We start from the raw sequence: 14015 nt of genomic DNA on the forward strand, positions 1-14015 counted from the left end.
TTTAAAGGTATGAAAAAGGTAATCAGAAAAGTCTAGGTATGAAAAACAGAGATGGAAGAAGAGGAGGAGGAGGGGGGAAGGGGGGTAGGAAACAGAGGTGGTGGGCCAAGCAGCAGATGTGCTGGCTCTTCCCCTGCTGCCTCGTGAATTACAGAACCCCGAGCAGAAAAGAGCAGAAAAACAGACCAGAAGAAAAGTTCCTTTTCATTCCATGCCTGGATGTTTTTTTCCGCATATGGCCGCCATCTGATTGTCTGAGGTTTTTAAAATGACACTAACTTCATTACTCGAGGCAAAGTACACTGTAAAGCACACTTATCCGGACACTTACACACACACACACACACTAACACATTTATGGCATACTTCCTTTGCTTCCGAAAAACAGAAACACGATGCAACAATTACCGAGCAAAATGAAACATTGGAGTGCATCAACTCCAAACTGCTGTGTAAGTAACGGGGGTGAATGAGTGCCCCCCAGTAACAGTAACATATCCTAGAGATAATAGACTTTCTGTATTTCCTTATTTTATTTTTATCCATTTATTTTGCTCAAGCTATAAATCATTCTCACAATTCCAGGATTCTGGAAAGGGTACAGAGATTGTGTGACTATTCAGGTTATTTTTGAGCTTTTGAGTTGTATTTGCTAAAAAAATGACTGTTTATTATGAGTTTTGGCTTTAGTTTTAGCTTCTAGAAATACTCATGCTTCTTATGAAAACCGAGCTAGCAGAGTAGCCTGTTTGTCTAATTTCTGTAATTTCTAGGTCAAATATCCCATGCCCAACCTAAGAAAAGTGGAATCTTGGCCTGATTCTGGCCCAAATGCTCAGGTTACATCCGGTCCGAGTGTTGCATGTGCCAACACCCCGGATGCAGAGTATAATATGGGAATTCGCGGCCCAATTCTCTATAGCCGATGTCAAATCTAAGCTGCATTGCGATACATCAGTCTATCCAGGCCAATTCTATGTATTATCTGTGATGGACAGAACAATAAATAGCATTTTTTGGTTGCACATTAGGTTAAATACACATAGACGACAGATTAAAATAATGTGCACAGACAACCATTAATAGTGTCTGCACTGTTAATACAAAGGATTATATGCCATCTAATACTTATTCTGTGTTGTTTACTGCTGTTTTAAAAACTTAAAGGTCACCTCAGGACCTCAGGAAATCAGATATTAATATTATCACTAGAAATTCTGACTTGTGCACATGTTTTTTTTTTTACCATAACTCTATAATCTGGCACCAACAAGCATTCCACCCTTAAAATCTCTCAGATTTTTTTTTCCTATTTTGATCGTTGATGTAAAGAAATTCAAATTTGCATGAATTTTATTTTCCACAGTATTTTGCATACAATAAAACCAGCATTAATTCCTACATTGAATGAAATTCTAAAACAGAATCATTGGCTGAATTGTGCACAAAGACAATGCGATGTGTTTCTACCACCATAAGCAAGTTGTCATGTCTTGGCCCTGTCTCGTGTCTTTGTGTGCATTCCCCACGTGACCTGTGCTCCCCTGTGTCTTCCGTCTCAGTACTTTTCCACCTGTGTCTCATTTGTAGCTCCGCCCCTTCCCCAGGTGTTTCTTATTATAGTGTTTCCTGTTTCCTTATATAGCCCTAGTCTACCACTTTGTCTCCGTCGGTCTTTGCACCTTCCTCTGTTGTTTTGTCTCTCTCTGTGTTCTCCGCGTCTCTTAAGCCTTAGTCCTTGCTCTGTGTTTATCTCTGTTTATTTCTCGTTTGGTATTTCTAGTTTCCTTTTTATTTCCATTGTTTTCTCCCTTGCCCTGCTTAGTTTAGTTTCTCCTTGTCTAGTTTAGCTTCTTGTTTATTTCCTTGTTTATTTCTAGTCCTTCTCTTATATATATATATTCCCTGTTTATTATTTTATTATCTCTAGTTGGTTTAGTTTATGTTCTGTAGTGCCTCTCGTTTGTTTTCAGTTATTTAGTTATTCCCTAGTTCCTTGTAAATACCCCTGCTTTGTGTTTATTAGTTTATTCCCTTGTATGTATTTCCCTAGCCTTGTTAGTCTCTTTCTTGTATCTCTAGTTTGTTTAGGTTTATGTTATTTTGTTTCACTGTTTATTTTTGGTTACTGGTTTTTGGTTATTCTTAGTTTATTTATTCCCTGTTTATATATATATATATATATATTTAGTACTTCTTGTTTGTTTAGCTCCATGTTCCCTGTATTTAACCTTAGTCATTTGTTTCTCGTTTATTTCTTGTTTTCACGTTTATCATCGCTCGTTTCTTATTGGTTATTTGTGTTTCTTTGTTACATGTTTACTTGTTCCTCACTTCCTTGTTTCTTTGTTATTTATTTAATAAACTATTTATATATATCGCCCTTACCTGCACTTGTGTCCGCTTTCCTCGTCACCCTGCCTGGGTCATCTCCGTGACAGAAAGACCGACCACAACATGGACACAGCAGGTTCTGCGTGGACTGGCACCAGAATGGCGATTCGCCGTGCTCCTAGTGGGACCCCGGCGCAGGACACCTCGAGGCCTCAAGGACGCCGCAGGCCTCGGGGTAGGCGTTCTAAGGGGTCCCGCCAGCCGGAAGAAGACCCCTTTTTCGGGGAGGATTTTCTTGGGGGGGCGCTAAGGGTTGGTGCGGTTAGCCTCGGTGCCTCCGTGTACCCGAGGCTAAAGGAGCGGGACCCGTGGGACTTTCTCGGGTGCGCTCCCAGCAGCTCTGAGGAGGAGGAGGACTTTCTCCCTACACCAGCTCGTCTGCCGCTGCCTCCAGGGGCTGTTCTGCCTCCAGCACACATGTGTCCACCCTGGTTCCTGGAGGAAGCGGCATCCACCCCGGGGAGAACTACAGCAGCACCGGTTCTCCAGACGCCGACTCCCGTCCGTCCGCCTCCCAAGGCGCGCTCCGTCCCGGCGCCTCCAAAGCTAGCTCCTCCGGCGGCCAAGACTCTGTCTTCACTGGCGCTTCCAGAGCTAGCTTCTCCAGTGGCTAAGGCGCTAGCATCCCTGGCGCCCCTCAAGCTAGCGTCTTCAGCGGCTAAGCCACGCTCCGTGACTTCTGTGACGGCTGTGAAACCGCGCCCCGAGATCCCCGCGGTAGCAGCCGAACCTCGCCCCGTGTTCCTCGCGGTAGCTGCCGAACCGTGCCCCGTGATTTCCGCGGTAGCAGCCGAGCCGCGCTACAGGACCTCCTACCCAGTGAGCCAGCCGCGAGCAGAGACTTTCCCCACGCTTGACTCAGCCGGAGAGAGTACGAATCCAGTCCGGGATTTTGTGGCAACCGCACTCTCAAGCCCCACAGCTGCAGCGCCAGCACCTCAGGCTGAGGAGCTGGTTTTCATGGCGGCTGCAGAGCTGGATTCCGCCGCTGCGAACCAGCCTCTCTCTGGGACTATCTCCGCGGCAAATCAGCCGCGCTCTGGAACTCTCTCCGCGCCGGACTTTACCGGCGGCCCCGCGCTTTCTGCTTCTACAGTCTCTGCCGGCGAAGCTGCAGCTCCGGTCCGGGTTTTTATTTCAACCGCAGTCTCAAGCCCTGCTGCTGCTCCGCTGGATCTGCACACACCCAGCTCCGAAATTCTCTCGGCGGCCACGCCCATCTCCGAGGTGTCTTCGGCTGCTGAGCCACGCCCCCGGACTCCTGCCGTGTCTGCAGAAGCTGCTCCAGCCTCCGTCTCTGCAGAAGCTGCTCCAGCCTCAGTCTCTGCTCCAGTCTCCGTGTCTGCTGAAGCTGCTGAAGCCTCCGTGTCTGCAGAAGCTGCTCCAGCCTCCGTCTCTGCAGAAGCTGCTCCAGCCTCAGTCTCTGCTCCAGTCTCCGTGTCTGCTGAAGCTGCTGAAGCCTCCGTGTCTGCAGAAGCTGCTCCAGCCTCCGTCTCTGCAGAAGCTGCTCCAGCCTCAGTCTCTGCTCCAGTCTCCGTGTCTGCTGAAGCTGCTGAAGCCTCCGTGTCTGCAGAAGCTGCTCCAGCCTCCGTCTCTGCTGAAGCTGTTGAAGCCTCCAAGTCTGCTCCAGCTGTTCAAGCCTTCAAGTCTGCTCCAGCTGTTCAAGCCTTCAAGTCTGCTCCAGCTGTTCAAGCCTTCAAGTCTGCTCCAGCTGTTCAAGCCTTCAAGTCTGCTCCAGCTGTTCCAGTCTCAGTGTCTGCTCCAGCAGTTCCGGTCTCAGTGTCTGCTCCAGCAGTTCAAGTCTCCGTGCCAGAGCCAGCTGCCCAAGTCTCCGTGCCAGAGCCAGCTACCCAAGTCTCCGTGCCAGAGCCAGCTGCCCAAGTCTCCGTGCCAGAGCCAGCTGCCCTAGTCTCCGTGCCAGAGCCAGCTGCCCAAGTCTCCGTGCCAGCACCAGCTCCCGCTGCCAGAGTCGCCGCGCCGCCAGCACCAGCTCCCGCTGCCAGAGTCGCCGCGCCGCCAGCACCAGCTCCCGCTGCCAGAGTCGCCGCGCCGCCAGCACCAGCTCCCGCTGCCAGAGTCGCCGCGCCGCCAGCACCAGCTCCCGCTGCCAGAGTCGCCGCGCCGCCAGCACCAGCTCCCGCTGCCAGAGTCGCCGCGCCGCCAGCACCAGCTCCCGCTGCCAGAGTCGCCGCGCCGCCAGCACCAGCTCCCGCTGCCAGAGTCGCCGCGCCGCCAGCACCAGCTCCCGCTGCCAGAGTCGCCGCGCCGCCAGCCCCAGCTCCCGCTGCCAGAGTCACTACCCCACCGGTTCCTGCTCCCAGAACTTTGTTTGGCCCCAGGTCCCACGTACCCAGGCAGGCACCGAGGTCCCCTGACTTTGTCCCCAGTACTGTGCCCAGGCTGGTTCCTTGGACTTCCCTTCAGACATTTGCCAGTCCTGGGCACCCACCCGTGTTTCTGGTCCCCATGTCTCTCCCTGTTTTGGTCCCTGTCTCTGTTTACGTCCCTGTACCCGTGTCTGTCTCTGTCTCTGTTCCCGTCCCAGTTACAGTGTTCGTTTCTGTCCCTGTTGATGTTCTCGTCCCTGTTCCTATGTCCGGTCCCGTCCAGTCTCCGTCACCTGTCCAGTCTAGTGTCCAGTCTTCGGTCCCGTCACCTGTCCAACCCTTCGTCCAGTTCCCTGTCCAGTCTCCGTCCCCTGTCCAGTGTCCTGTTCTGTCTCCGTCTTCTGTCCAGTCTCCGTCCACCGTCCAGTTCCCTGTCCAGCCTCCGTCCCCTGTTCTATCTCCGTCCACCGTCCGGTTCCCTGTCCAGTCTCCGTTCCCCGTCCAGTCTCCATCTCCTGTCCAGTTCCCCGTCCAGTCTCCGTCTCCTGTTCAGTTCCCCGTTCAGTCTCCCGTCCAGTCTCTGTCCTCTGTCCTGTCTCCGTTTCAGTCCCCGGTTTCGTCTCTTGTTTTCCCCGGCCTCTCCCCGCCGCCAGCCCCCGGGGTTCGTTTTTACGCGCCTCGGGAGCTGCGCGTTTAGGGGGAGGCTTCTGTCATGTCTTGGCCCTGTCTCGTGTCTTTGTGTGCATTCCCCACGTGACCTGTGCTCCCCTGTGTCTTCCGTCTCAGTACTTTTCCACCTGTGTCTCATTTGTAGCTCCGCCCCTTCCCCAGGTGTTTCTTATTATAGTGTTTCCTGTTTCCTTATATAGCCCTAGTCTACCACTTTGTCTCCGTCGGTCTTTGCACCTTCCTCTGTTGTTTTGTCTCTCTCTGTGTTCTCCGCGTCTCTTAAGCCTTAGTCCTTGCTCTGTGTTTATCTCTGTTTATTTCTCGTTTGGTATTTCTAGTTTCCTTTTTATTTCCATTGTTTTCTCCCTTGCCCTGCTTAGTTTAGTTTCTCCTTGTCTAGTTTAGCTTCTTGTTTATTTCCTTGTTTATTTCTAGTCCTTCTCTTATATATATATATTCCCTGTTTATTATTTTATTATCTCTAGTTGGTTTAGTTTATGTTCTGTAGTGCCTCTCGTTTGTTTTCAGTTATTTAGTTATTCCCTAGTTCCTTGTAAATACCCCTGCTTTGTGTTTATTAGTTTATTCCCTTGTATGTATTTCCCTAGCCTTGTTAGTCTCTTTCTTGTATCTCTAGTTTGTTTAGGTTTATGTTATTTTGTTTCACTGTTTATTTTTGGTTACTGGTTTTTGGTTATTCTTAGTTTATTTATTCCCTGTTTATATATATATATATATATATATATTTAGTACTTCTTGTTTGTTTAGCTCCATGTTCCCTGTATTTAACCTTAGTCATTTGTTTCTCGTTTATTTCTTGTTTTCACGTTTATCATCGCTCGTTTCTTATTGGTTATTTGTGTTTCTTTGTTACATGTTTACTTGTTCCTCACTTCCTTGTTTCTTTGTTATTTATTTAATAAACTATTTATATATATCGCCCTTACCTGCACTTGTGTCCGCTTTCCTCGTCACCCTGCCTGGGTCATCTCCGTGACACAAGTGATGTTTTTTTTCACCATAAATTCAAAATATGGCAAAAACAGTTCCAAATTTTAAAATGCTGTGTATTCCTGCTATAGTGGTCTAATCATAACATTTCTTTGCAGATTATACTGGCCATCATTTCCCATTAGAGATGTACTGAAATGTAAATGATAACTGAACAAAGTTTTTTTATTAATTGTATCACTTTTATATTTATATTTTTAATTGTAAATTTAGCTTTTTAAAGCAAAAGCAATTACAAAACTGCATTTAATATGATACATATTAATACATTAGCTCATAAGCAAATATGCAGGATTGTGGTGTTTTGCACTAATCACAGCCTCATCTTATAATCTGTAACTACTATATCTTTATAAACTTAACAATGTAACATTATGTAACAATTATTGCAGACAAACAAGAGAAAACTGACTCTGGATTCCAGTCCTACAACACACAAAAACAAACCAACACAGAACCGACTCCACCAGACCTGTGTCATTGTGTCCTCACCACAGGCCCACAATGAGGACCAAATCCTCTGTGCTGGCATTACATGAATTGGGCTTGGGGACATGGCAGGGGCCAAACAGCCTCCACATGCCTGTGTTTTCCTTACTTCAGCAAAAACACACTGTGAGGGGTGGGGCTTAGTGCCCGCCCCAGGGGCGTAAACAACATTCCTGATCAATCTAAAAGCCAAAGGTTTAGGACACAGATGCATCATTTAATAAACGTTACCCAAAAAATGCGCGCACACCTTTCTTATAGCAAGCAGGAGGCACAGTAGCCTGCAGACTGGAATACACAACTAAACATGTTTCATTTGAGTTGATCACAGTTGATTTCTAATAAAATACTTTATTAGAAAAAACATAGCTTATGTAATTAAATGAAATATTTGTCGCACAGCAAAAAATATTATGAATCAAAATCATTACAAATTTTATGATTTTTAATTTTAAATATCAATCGCCCCAACCCAAACACTGAAATTTCTCACGTTCAATAGTGCAAAAGTGATCATGTCATTCAAAAATCAGGATGCATATTTTTTTTTAACTTAAAAAAAACATTAAAAAAACATAATTAAACATAATTCATTATTGTTGTTCATATCTATCTAAATTATTGGTACCAACATTTATGTTATCATCACAACAGCCTGAGATTTACTGAGTAACAGTAAGGTTACGTTTGTTTGTGTTGTAATCATGTAAACAAAGACTGACAGGGAAGCAGATGCCAGTCATTAGATTCCTGTAAAATTGAGCAATTTTGTATTCCTCCTAAATATAAGGGTTGATTTATTCATGCATACATTTTTATACTAGCTGTTGTGTATAGCTGTTGAAATCCTCAACCTCTTGAAAAGGAGTAAAAAAAAGCATTTCATTATTGTCACACATTATTATAATCTCAAAACTGGTTGTAACAGTAATGACAAATGATAATAGTAGTGAGGTTTTAATTTTTTTTTACTGTGTTTTTTTTGTCAGTATGTCTGTAACGCATCAGTAATGCATTCCTGAAAAAATTAAAAGTAAAGGACTAAACATTAAGGCATTCCCATGGAAAGATATTGGCAAATAAACATAAAATATTATTGTTCTATATAAACTTAATCTTGGCCATAATTGCCTCTTTATTTTTAACCATGTAACACATTGTCTTGTCATAATTAACAAAATAACTGCAAATTTGTATTTGTTCAGATTAACGTGGTAAAAAGTGCGCCAAGTAAAAAAAATGCATCCTTATTTTTGTCTTATTATCTCCACAATTAAGTAGGCCAATTACCCCACCCACTTACTAGGACTCACTAGTAATGCCCCTAAGACTAGAAGAGTGAAGACTAGCACATGCCTCCTCTGGAACATGTGAAGTCAGACTCTGGGCCCTATTTTTGCAATCTATAGCGCATCAGTCAATTTTAGGGCTGAATTAAGGTGCGTTTCGGTGTCTTTGGTATCGCGAGGGTGCAAAAAATACACTTTGCACAGCTCAAAACGCGCCAAAGGCATGTACTTATTCTCTTAATTAATCATGGGTAGGGCCCTCTGTCTTTTTTTGAACTGCCGCTTATGAAGCACTACTGAGTCGCCGGCGCGCTTGGAAGAAAGTGCAGAACCCCAGCTCTCTACATCAGCTAACAGATATCTGTGCTGACTGTGCTGACTAGGAGTGATGTTGGAAGAAAGCACCATCTACCCACCCAGAAAGAGCAAGGCCTATTGTGCTCTCTCAGACTTCAGCTGCTGATGGCAAGCAGCATAACCCGGGATTCAGAATAGAGCCGTAGTCCACTGGACCACTCAAGAGCCTGACTTCCATTTACAGTTAAAGGATGCCATATGTCTTTGTTAAAGTGGGTAAAAATTGGTAGAGTTGTGCTTATTATAGGTGTATTAAACACATTCCTAAGTGTAAATTAATGCTCTGGGGGCGCATGGTTGACTCCTCCAATATAGCAGGCGGCTGCTACACCAGGAGGCAGCCTATGCAGCATCTATGTATAATATGTATATGGTCATGATTAGTACAGTGATGGCAGCGCTCTGAGCTAAAGCTAGCACTACGGGATGCAAATATTGGTTTTTAATAAGCTTCTTGTGCACTTTTAAAGTTATTAATGCCTTGTTTTAAATGTCAGTGAGCCTGGAATACAGTGGAAAAAGAAATTTATCAGGGGCAAAATATGCCCCGAAGTGGGCGTTGTAAAGAGTGCTGGGCAAAAAGCACAAAATTACTGGATCTCGGAAAGCGGAGGTGGGCTATTTAACAAAGGTAACTACTCTTTATTATGTTTTACTACACTCAAAGTACATTTTACACCAGAGTTCTCCTTTAAGAACATTATGTATGGAAATTTTTATCTCCAATATGCTAACTTGATGATAAGGCAAACATTTTCTTAAAAAGGTCAACATTTTAGAGATACAAGTATTTTATTGGACAGCAATGATATAAGTTCTCCTTGTAATAAGAACCCATGTTTTAAAGCTCCACTAGTAGGATTGAGATTTTGTGCTCGTGGGCTCCCCCTACAGTTGTAGAGTGTAATAAATGTTTCAGGCGGATTAGATTCTCTTTCTCGTTTTCTGGCTTTCACAGACATATTCTGTCTCTTTCCAGCTTCTGCCAGAGTGTCTGTATGTTAGTTTGTAAAGAATGAACCAGTAGTCCTTGTAGAACTGTTAGAACTAAAGGTCGGAAAGCAGGTCGCAGTTCTCGCGAGCGTTGGTCGCGGCCGCCTCGGAAAACTTACAGAGTCTGGTTTGAGCTCAGAGGAGCTCCGGCACAGACACAAGAGGACCACTATTCCTCCTATTACACCTCAATGCAGCGCTGCAGTGAGTTTCAAGCTGTAATTTTACTTCTTTAAAAAGATCAAAAATCAAGGAAATCCTACCTAGTGCTGCTTTAATATGTAAGATTAAAGAGTTTCGAGACAGAAAAAATGAAAATATGGACTCACATGCAGGGTTAAAGTGGTTAATGCCATTAATCTTTAAACCCTCCTCCTAAATTCATACACACCTGTGGTAGTCTTTGACACAGTAGATCTTGTTCTCGGTGTCCACAGTGAAAGGCACTCCGTCCAGGCTCTCGTTGCAGATGACACAGCGGAAACAGCCTGGGTGGTAGGACTTGCCCAGCGCCTGCAGGATCTGTGGATGAGTGCCATGTTACTGCTCTATAAACACACCCCGGGATAACTAATCAAAGCTCAAGCATCTACCAGCGACAGCACGGTTTACTGCTGAATCAGCATAGCGTACAGGAGTGCACTGAACTGAACCCATATAACACTCATTTTCTGCTCTATTTACATATAACTGTTAAATCTAAGCTGAGATTAGTCTGTCTAAATATTTAGCTTTAAAGTTTATGCTAACAGATAATGCAGCATAGACTGCACTGCACTGTGTACTCACACTAGTGTTGCAGTGGAAAACCTGTTGAAAGGGATGCTGTGGTATGAAAATTGATGGTTATCATACTTACATTCGCTTAATATCAATATAGGAAAAGAAATTCCATTGAGAAGAGACAATCTCAATAATTTGTTCCTACTTTCAGAGATGATGAACTGATTCATCGATTAATTGGGAAAACAATAAAAAGTAGGGCAGGGGTCAGCAATAGGTGGCCCGCAAGCACGAAACATCTGGCATGTGAGGTTGTTTGAACTATAATGAATGATAAAGAAAAAAATAATAAATAAAATGCTTCTCTGGCGAGATTTTGTTTACACTCCTCGCCTGTTTCTCTGTCGCACTCAGCGCAACTTTAGTTTTCGCCCGTTCCGTTCTCGTTTTTCCATCCGTTCTTGAGCTCCCTATCTCCTTATAAGGGCATTTTATCCCGGCCGTGTCCCAATTCCCAAAAAGGACATCTCTATCACATCTCTGCTGTGGGTGTAAACAATTAAAAAATGTGGCTTGTGCTGAAGGAAACCCACATCATAGCCTACGTTCTAGATGGACACAGATGTGATGCAGTGTCCTCACTAAAACTCTGAGGCTGTGTGTGTGTGTGTGTGTGTGTGTGCGTGTGTGTGCGTGTGGTGCATCTCTGAGGCACAGAAATAATCATTTCCTCCCAAATCCGCTTCCAGATGTGTCTCCAGGGGAAATGCAGTGTGGTTTTATGTTGTGCCACCCATATGAATGTAAACAAAGGCGTGTTCATGGGAAAATGCCTAAAAGTGTCTTTCCTAGTTTAAATATGCTCTTCGAACATCCACTACGCATCATAAAACCTAAATACTGTTGTCTTTTAGACTGTTACAGACTAGCAAAACAAAAACACACCAACAAATGTGGGGTGTGGCTTTTTTTGACCTGTCCTTTACCGTCCCACAGACCAGATAAACTGTTTTTATAGAAAAGCTTTTTATAATGTGTTCTTTTGACCAAAAATAAAAACCCTATACATACAGTAAATGCAGAATGAACATGTTTTGGAACATTATTTATGTATAGTATGTTAATATATGCAAATGTAATTTTATTAGGGATTTTTATTCATATGGGAAGAGTGATCTAAAAGTTATATTACACTGTAATATTTTTTTTTATCTAAATATCTACTCATGTATAAACTTTAATAGTAAAAATTAGGGCTAAATTAACCTGGATGAACAGGGTTACAAAAACAGTACCATGTCAGGGATTGAATAAAATAAAATTCATTTTTTAGCTCCATATAAGTATAAGCTCAACTAAATTATTCCAGCCTGTAATAAATATATATTTTAATATTGAGTTGAATTGATGGTCTTATCCAAAAATTTGATGATGATCAAAACGATGCTGAAAGTTAATGTTAATGATAATAATGTAGTTCATAATCTATAATATCCTTAGCTTGTACAAATGTACAAATTACTGCCCATCAGTTTAAACAGGACAGTGATATGCTAATTAAACCTTCTGTCATGCTACAGGTCAAAGTGACCTATTTAAATTTTGTAAAGTAGAGGAAAAATATTCAAAATAATTTTTAGAGCATAAACCATGAACCCTAACCTTAGCTAGGCTTATTTAAAGTAATAAACATGTCAACATGTCAGATGACTACTGTAATTACAGAGCTATTGAGATCACCTGTATGTAACTTGCACCCACTAATTTAAAAAGGAAAAAGAACTTGTACAAAAATAGGCTGCACCTAACTATAAGCCGCAGTTGTCCACGTTATAAAACATGATATATTTACACTGAAAGATGTTACAGAAACTTTTAATTAATTAGGCTACATACACAAATAACTTTATATACCATGAACAGTGATGCGGCATACAGTCTACCAGGAAAAGTGGTAAATTATTTCTTGCCACTTTATATCCAAGCCTTCCACTCAGCTAGGAGCGCCATTTTAAATGCACGCTAGATTCACGCTAGGGCTGCACGATATTGGAAAAGTGTAACATTGTTTTTTTTTTTTTTTTTTTTTTTTTTGATGATATGTATCTCGATATTAAACAATGCAGGACCTGTGACGCCACCAGCCCCACCCCCACCGCGCGCTGTCTTGCGTCAAGAGATCTGGACCGATCAAGAGTCAGCCGATCATTCAAAACCTGTGAAAAACAACAAAATAACAATAATTGTCTCTTTAATCGGGCGTTTAAATGGCCCTTTAAAAGGTCATAAAACTGTTTTTTTGGGTTTAAAGGCCCAAAACTGTGTGAAACTGAGGTGCACAGCTTTCAAACAGGCTGTCAGCCGCTGCATTTACAAGCACGTGCCCAGCCATCTGGAGGCCTCGAGTTTATGCCCCCCTCGTGCTTCTCAGGCAGCAACAGCCCGTCACTCACACAGACACAGAGACAGCGCTTCTCACCGTGTATCTACTTCTTGTGTTAAGAATCAAAACACTGCAACATGACATGTTTGGTTTAATTGTCTTAGGTGACATTGCACGCCCTGCGAAGTGACTATTGCGCATGTGCACATCGCGATAAATATGCTTACACAATATATCGCGCAGCCCTAATTCACGCTGATTACGAATGGCTGTAAATACTTTGTTGTCCTGATGAGCCCTGGATTAATCTACATGCACTTTTGTTTATTTACTGTAAGCTTAGATTTCTGATGTTTTTGATTAAACTGGCTTGTTTTGGCAACATGAGTTGTTAATTTAAAAAAAATAAAATAAAACGTATATTAGCCGCATTTTTATATTAGCCACATTGGTCCAAGAGTGTGAAAAAAGTATTGGCTTACAGCCTGGACATTACGGTAATTTAAAGTTTTTTATATATTTTTTATGTAATATTATATTGATATTAATATTTGTGCTGATGTTTGTATTATACACATACTGCTCTGGTCAACTTGACCTAGTAGTAAAAAAACAGGGCTTGAATTTGGATGTTTTCTCTGTATTGTAGGACATGTACTAGTATTGTGTAAAACAGGTGTTAAAGTAGTGTCAGAAAACTAAAATATAATGCTAAATAAAAGACAACCCAAACTTTAGTTTTTTTAAACCCAGTATTCAAGTTGAAATTATATAACATTTAAGTTAAATGGCTTCCTCCAAATTGCTGGTTTATATAATAACACATCATGCTGGATCAGAACAAACCCATGTCCGTGTTTTTCCAGTACTGACTCAGTGTTGGGTTTTGGGTTGGGTTGGCAGTTTCTACTCAACGTTTCCTAGGATGTGTATAAACTCACCATGTCCATGATCAGGTGGCCACACACATTGCACTTGTCTGCAGACTGCTGGAAGCCGGAGTACTGTTTAATCAGAGAGGAGAGAAAGCAGAGGCAGAACATTAGGAAGAGAGAAAGGACTGAAGATGATTCACAGTTTACATTTCTCACCTTTACTATGTTTACTACAATATAAACTTTTTACATTTACTGCATTATGTCAGAAACAATCCATCTTCTGTTTATTAGACAGAACTCTTGTATAAATTTAAATATAACATTTTAAAAAGAAATATATATATATATATATATATATTCAGCTCTGAAGAAAAATAAAGAGACCACTTCAGTTTTTGTTTCTCTTAGTTTCTCTGTTTTTGCTATTTATAGGTATGTGTTTGAGTAAAATGAACATCGTTGTTTTATTCTATAAACTACAGACTATTCTCTCAAATTTCAA

General features: G+C 42.7%; 1 protein-coding gene across 2 annotated transcripts in view; it reads right to left on the reverse strand.

Annotated features, from left to right (window-relative positions):
- limd1a (LIM domains containing 1a) overlaps positions 1–14015 on the reverse strand; it is a 65530-nt gene that overhangs the window by 7565 nt on the left and 43950 nt on the right. Inside the window, exons 4-5 of one of the 2 annotated variants that reach the window (XM_007239513.4) lie at positions 13577–13639; positions 9921–10051 (exon numbers count right to left, since the gene is read on the reverse strand). In XM_007239513.4, the coding sequence (XP_007239575.3) occupies positions 9921–10051; positions 13577–13639 (194 nt within the window). The other variant, XM_022674135.2, reaches the window with a different exon arrangement.

This window comes from Astyanax mexicanus, chromosome 6 (assembly GCF_023375975.1).
Source record: "Astyanax mexicanus isolate ESR-SI-001 chromosome 6, AstMex3_surface, whole genome shotgun sequence".
NCBI classification, from domain to species: domain Eukaryota; kingdom Metazoa; phylum Chordata; class Actinopteri; order Characiformes; family Acestrorhamphidae; genus Astyanax; species Astyanax mexicanus.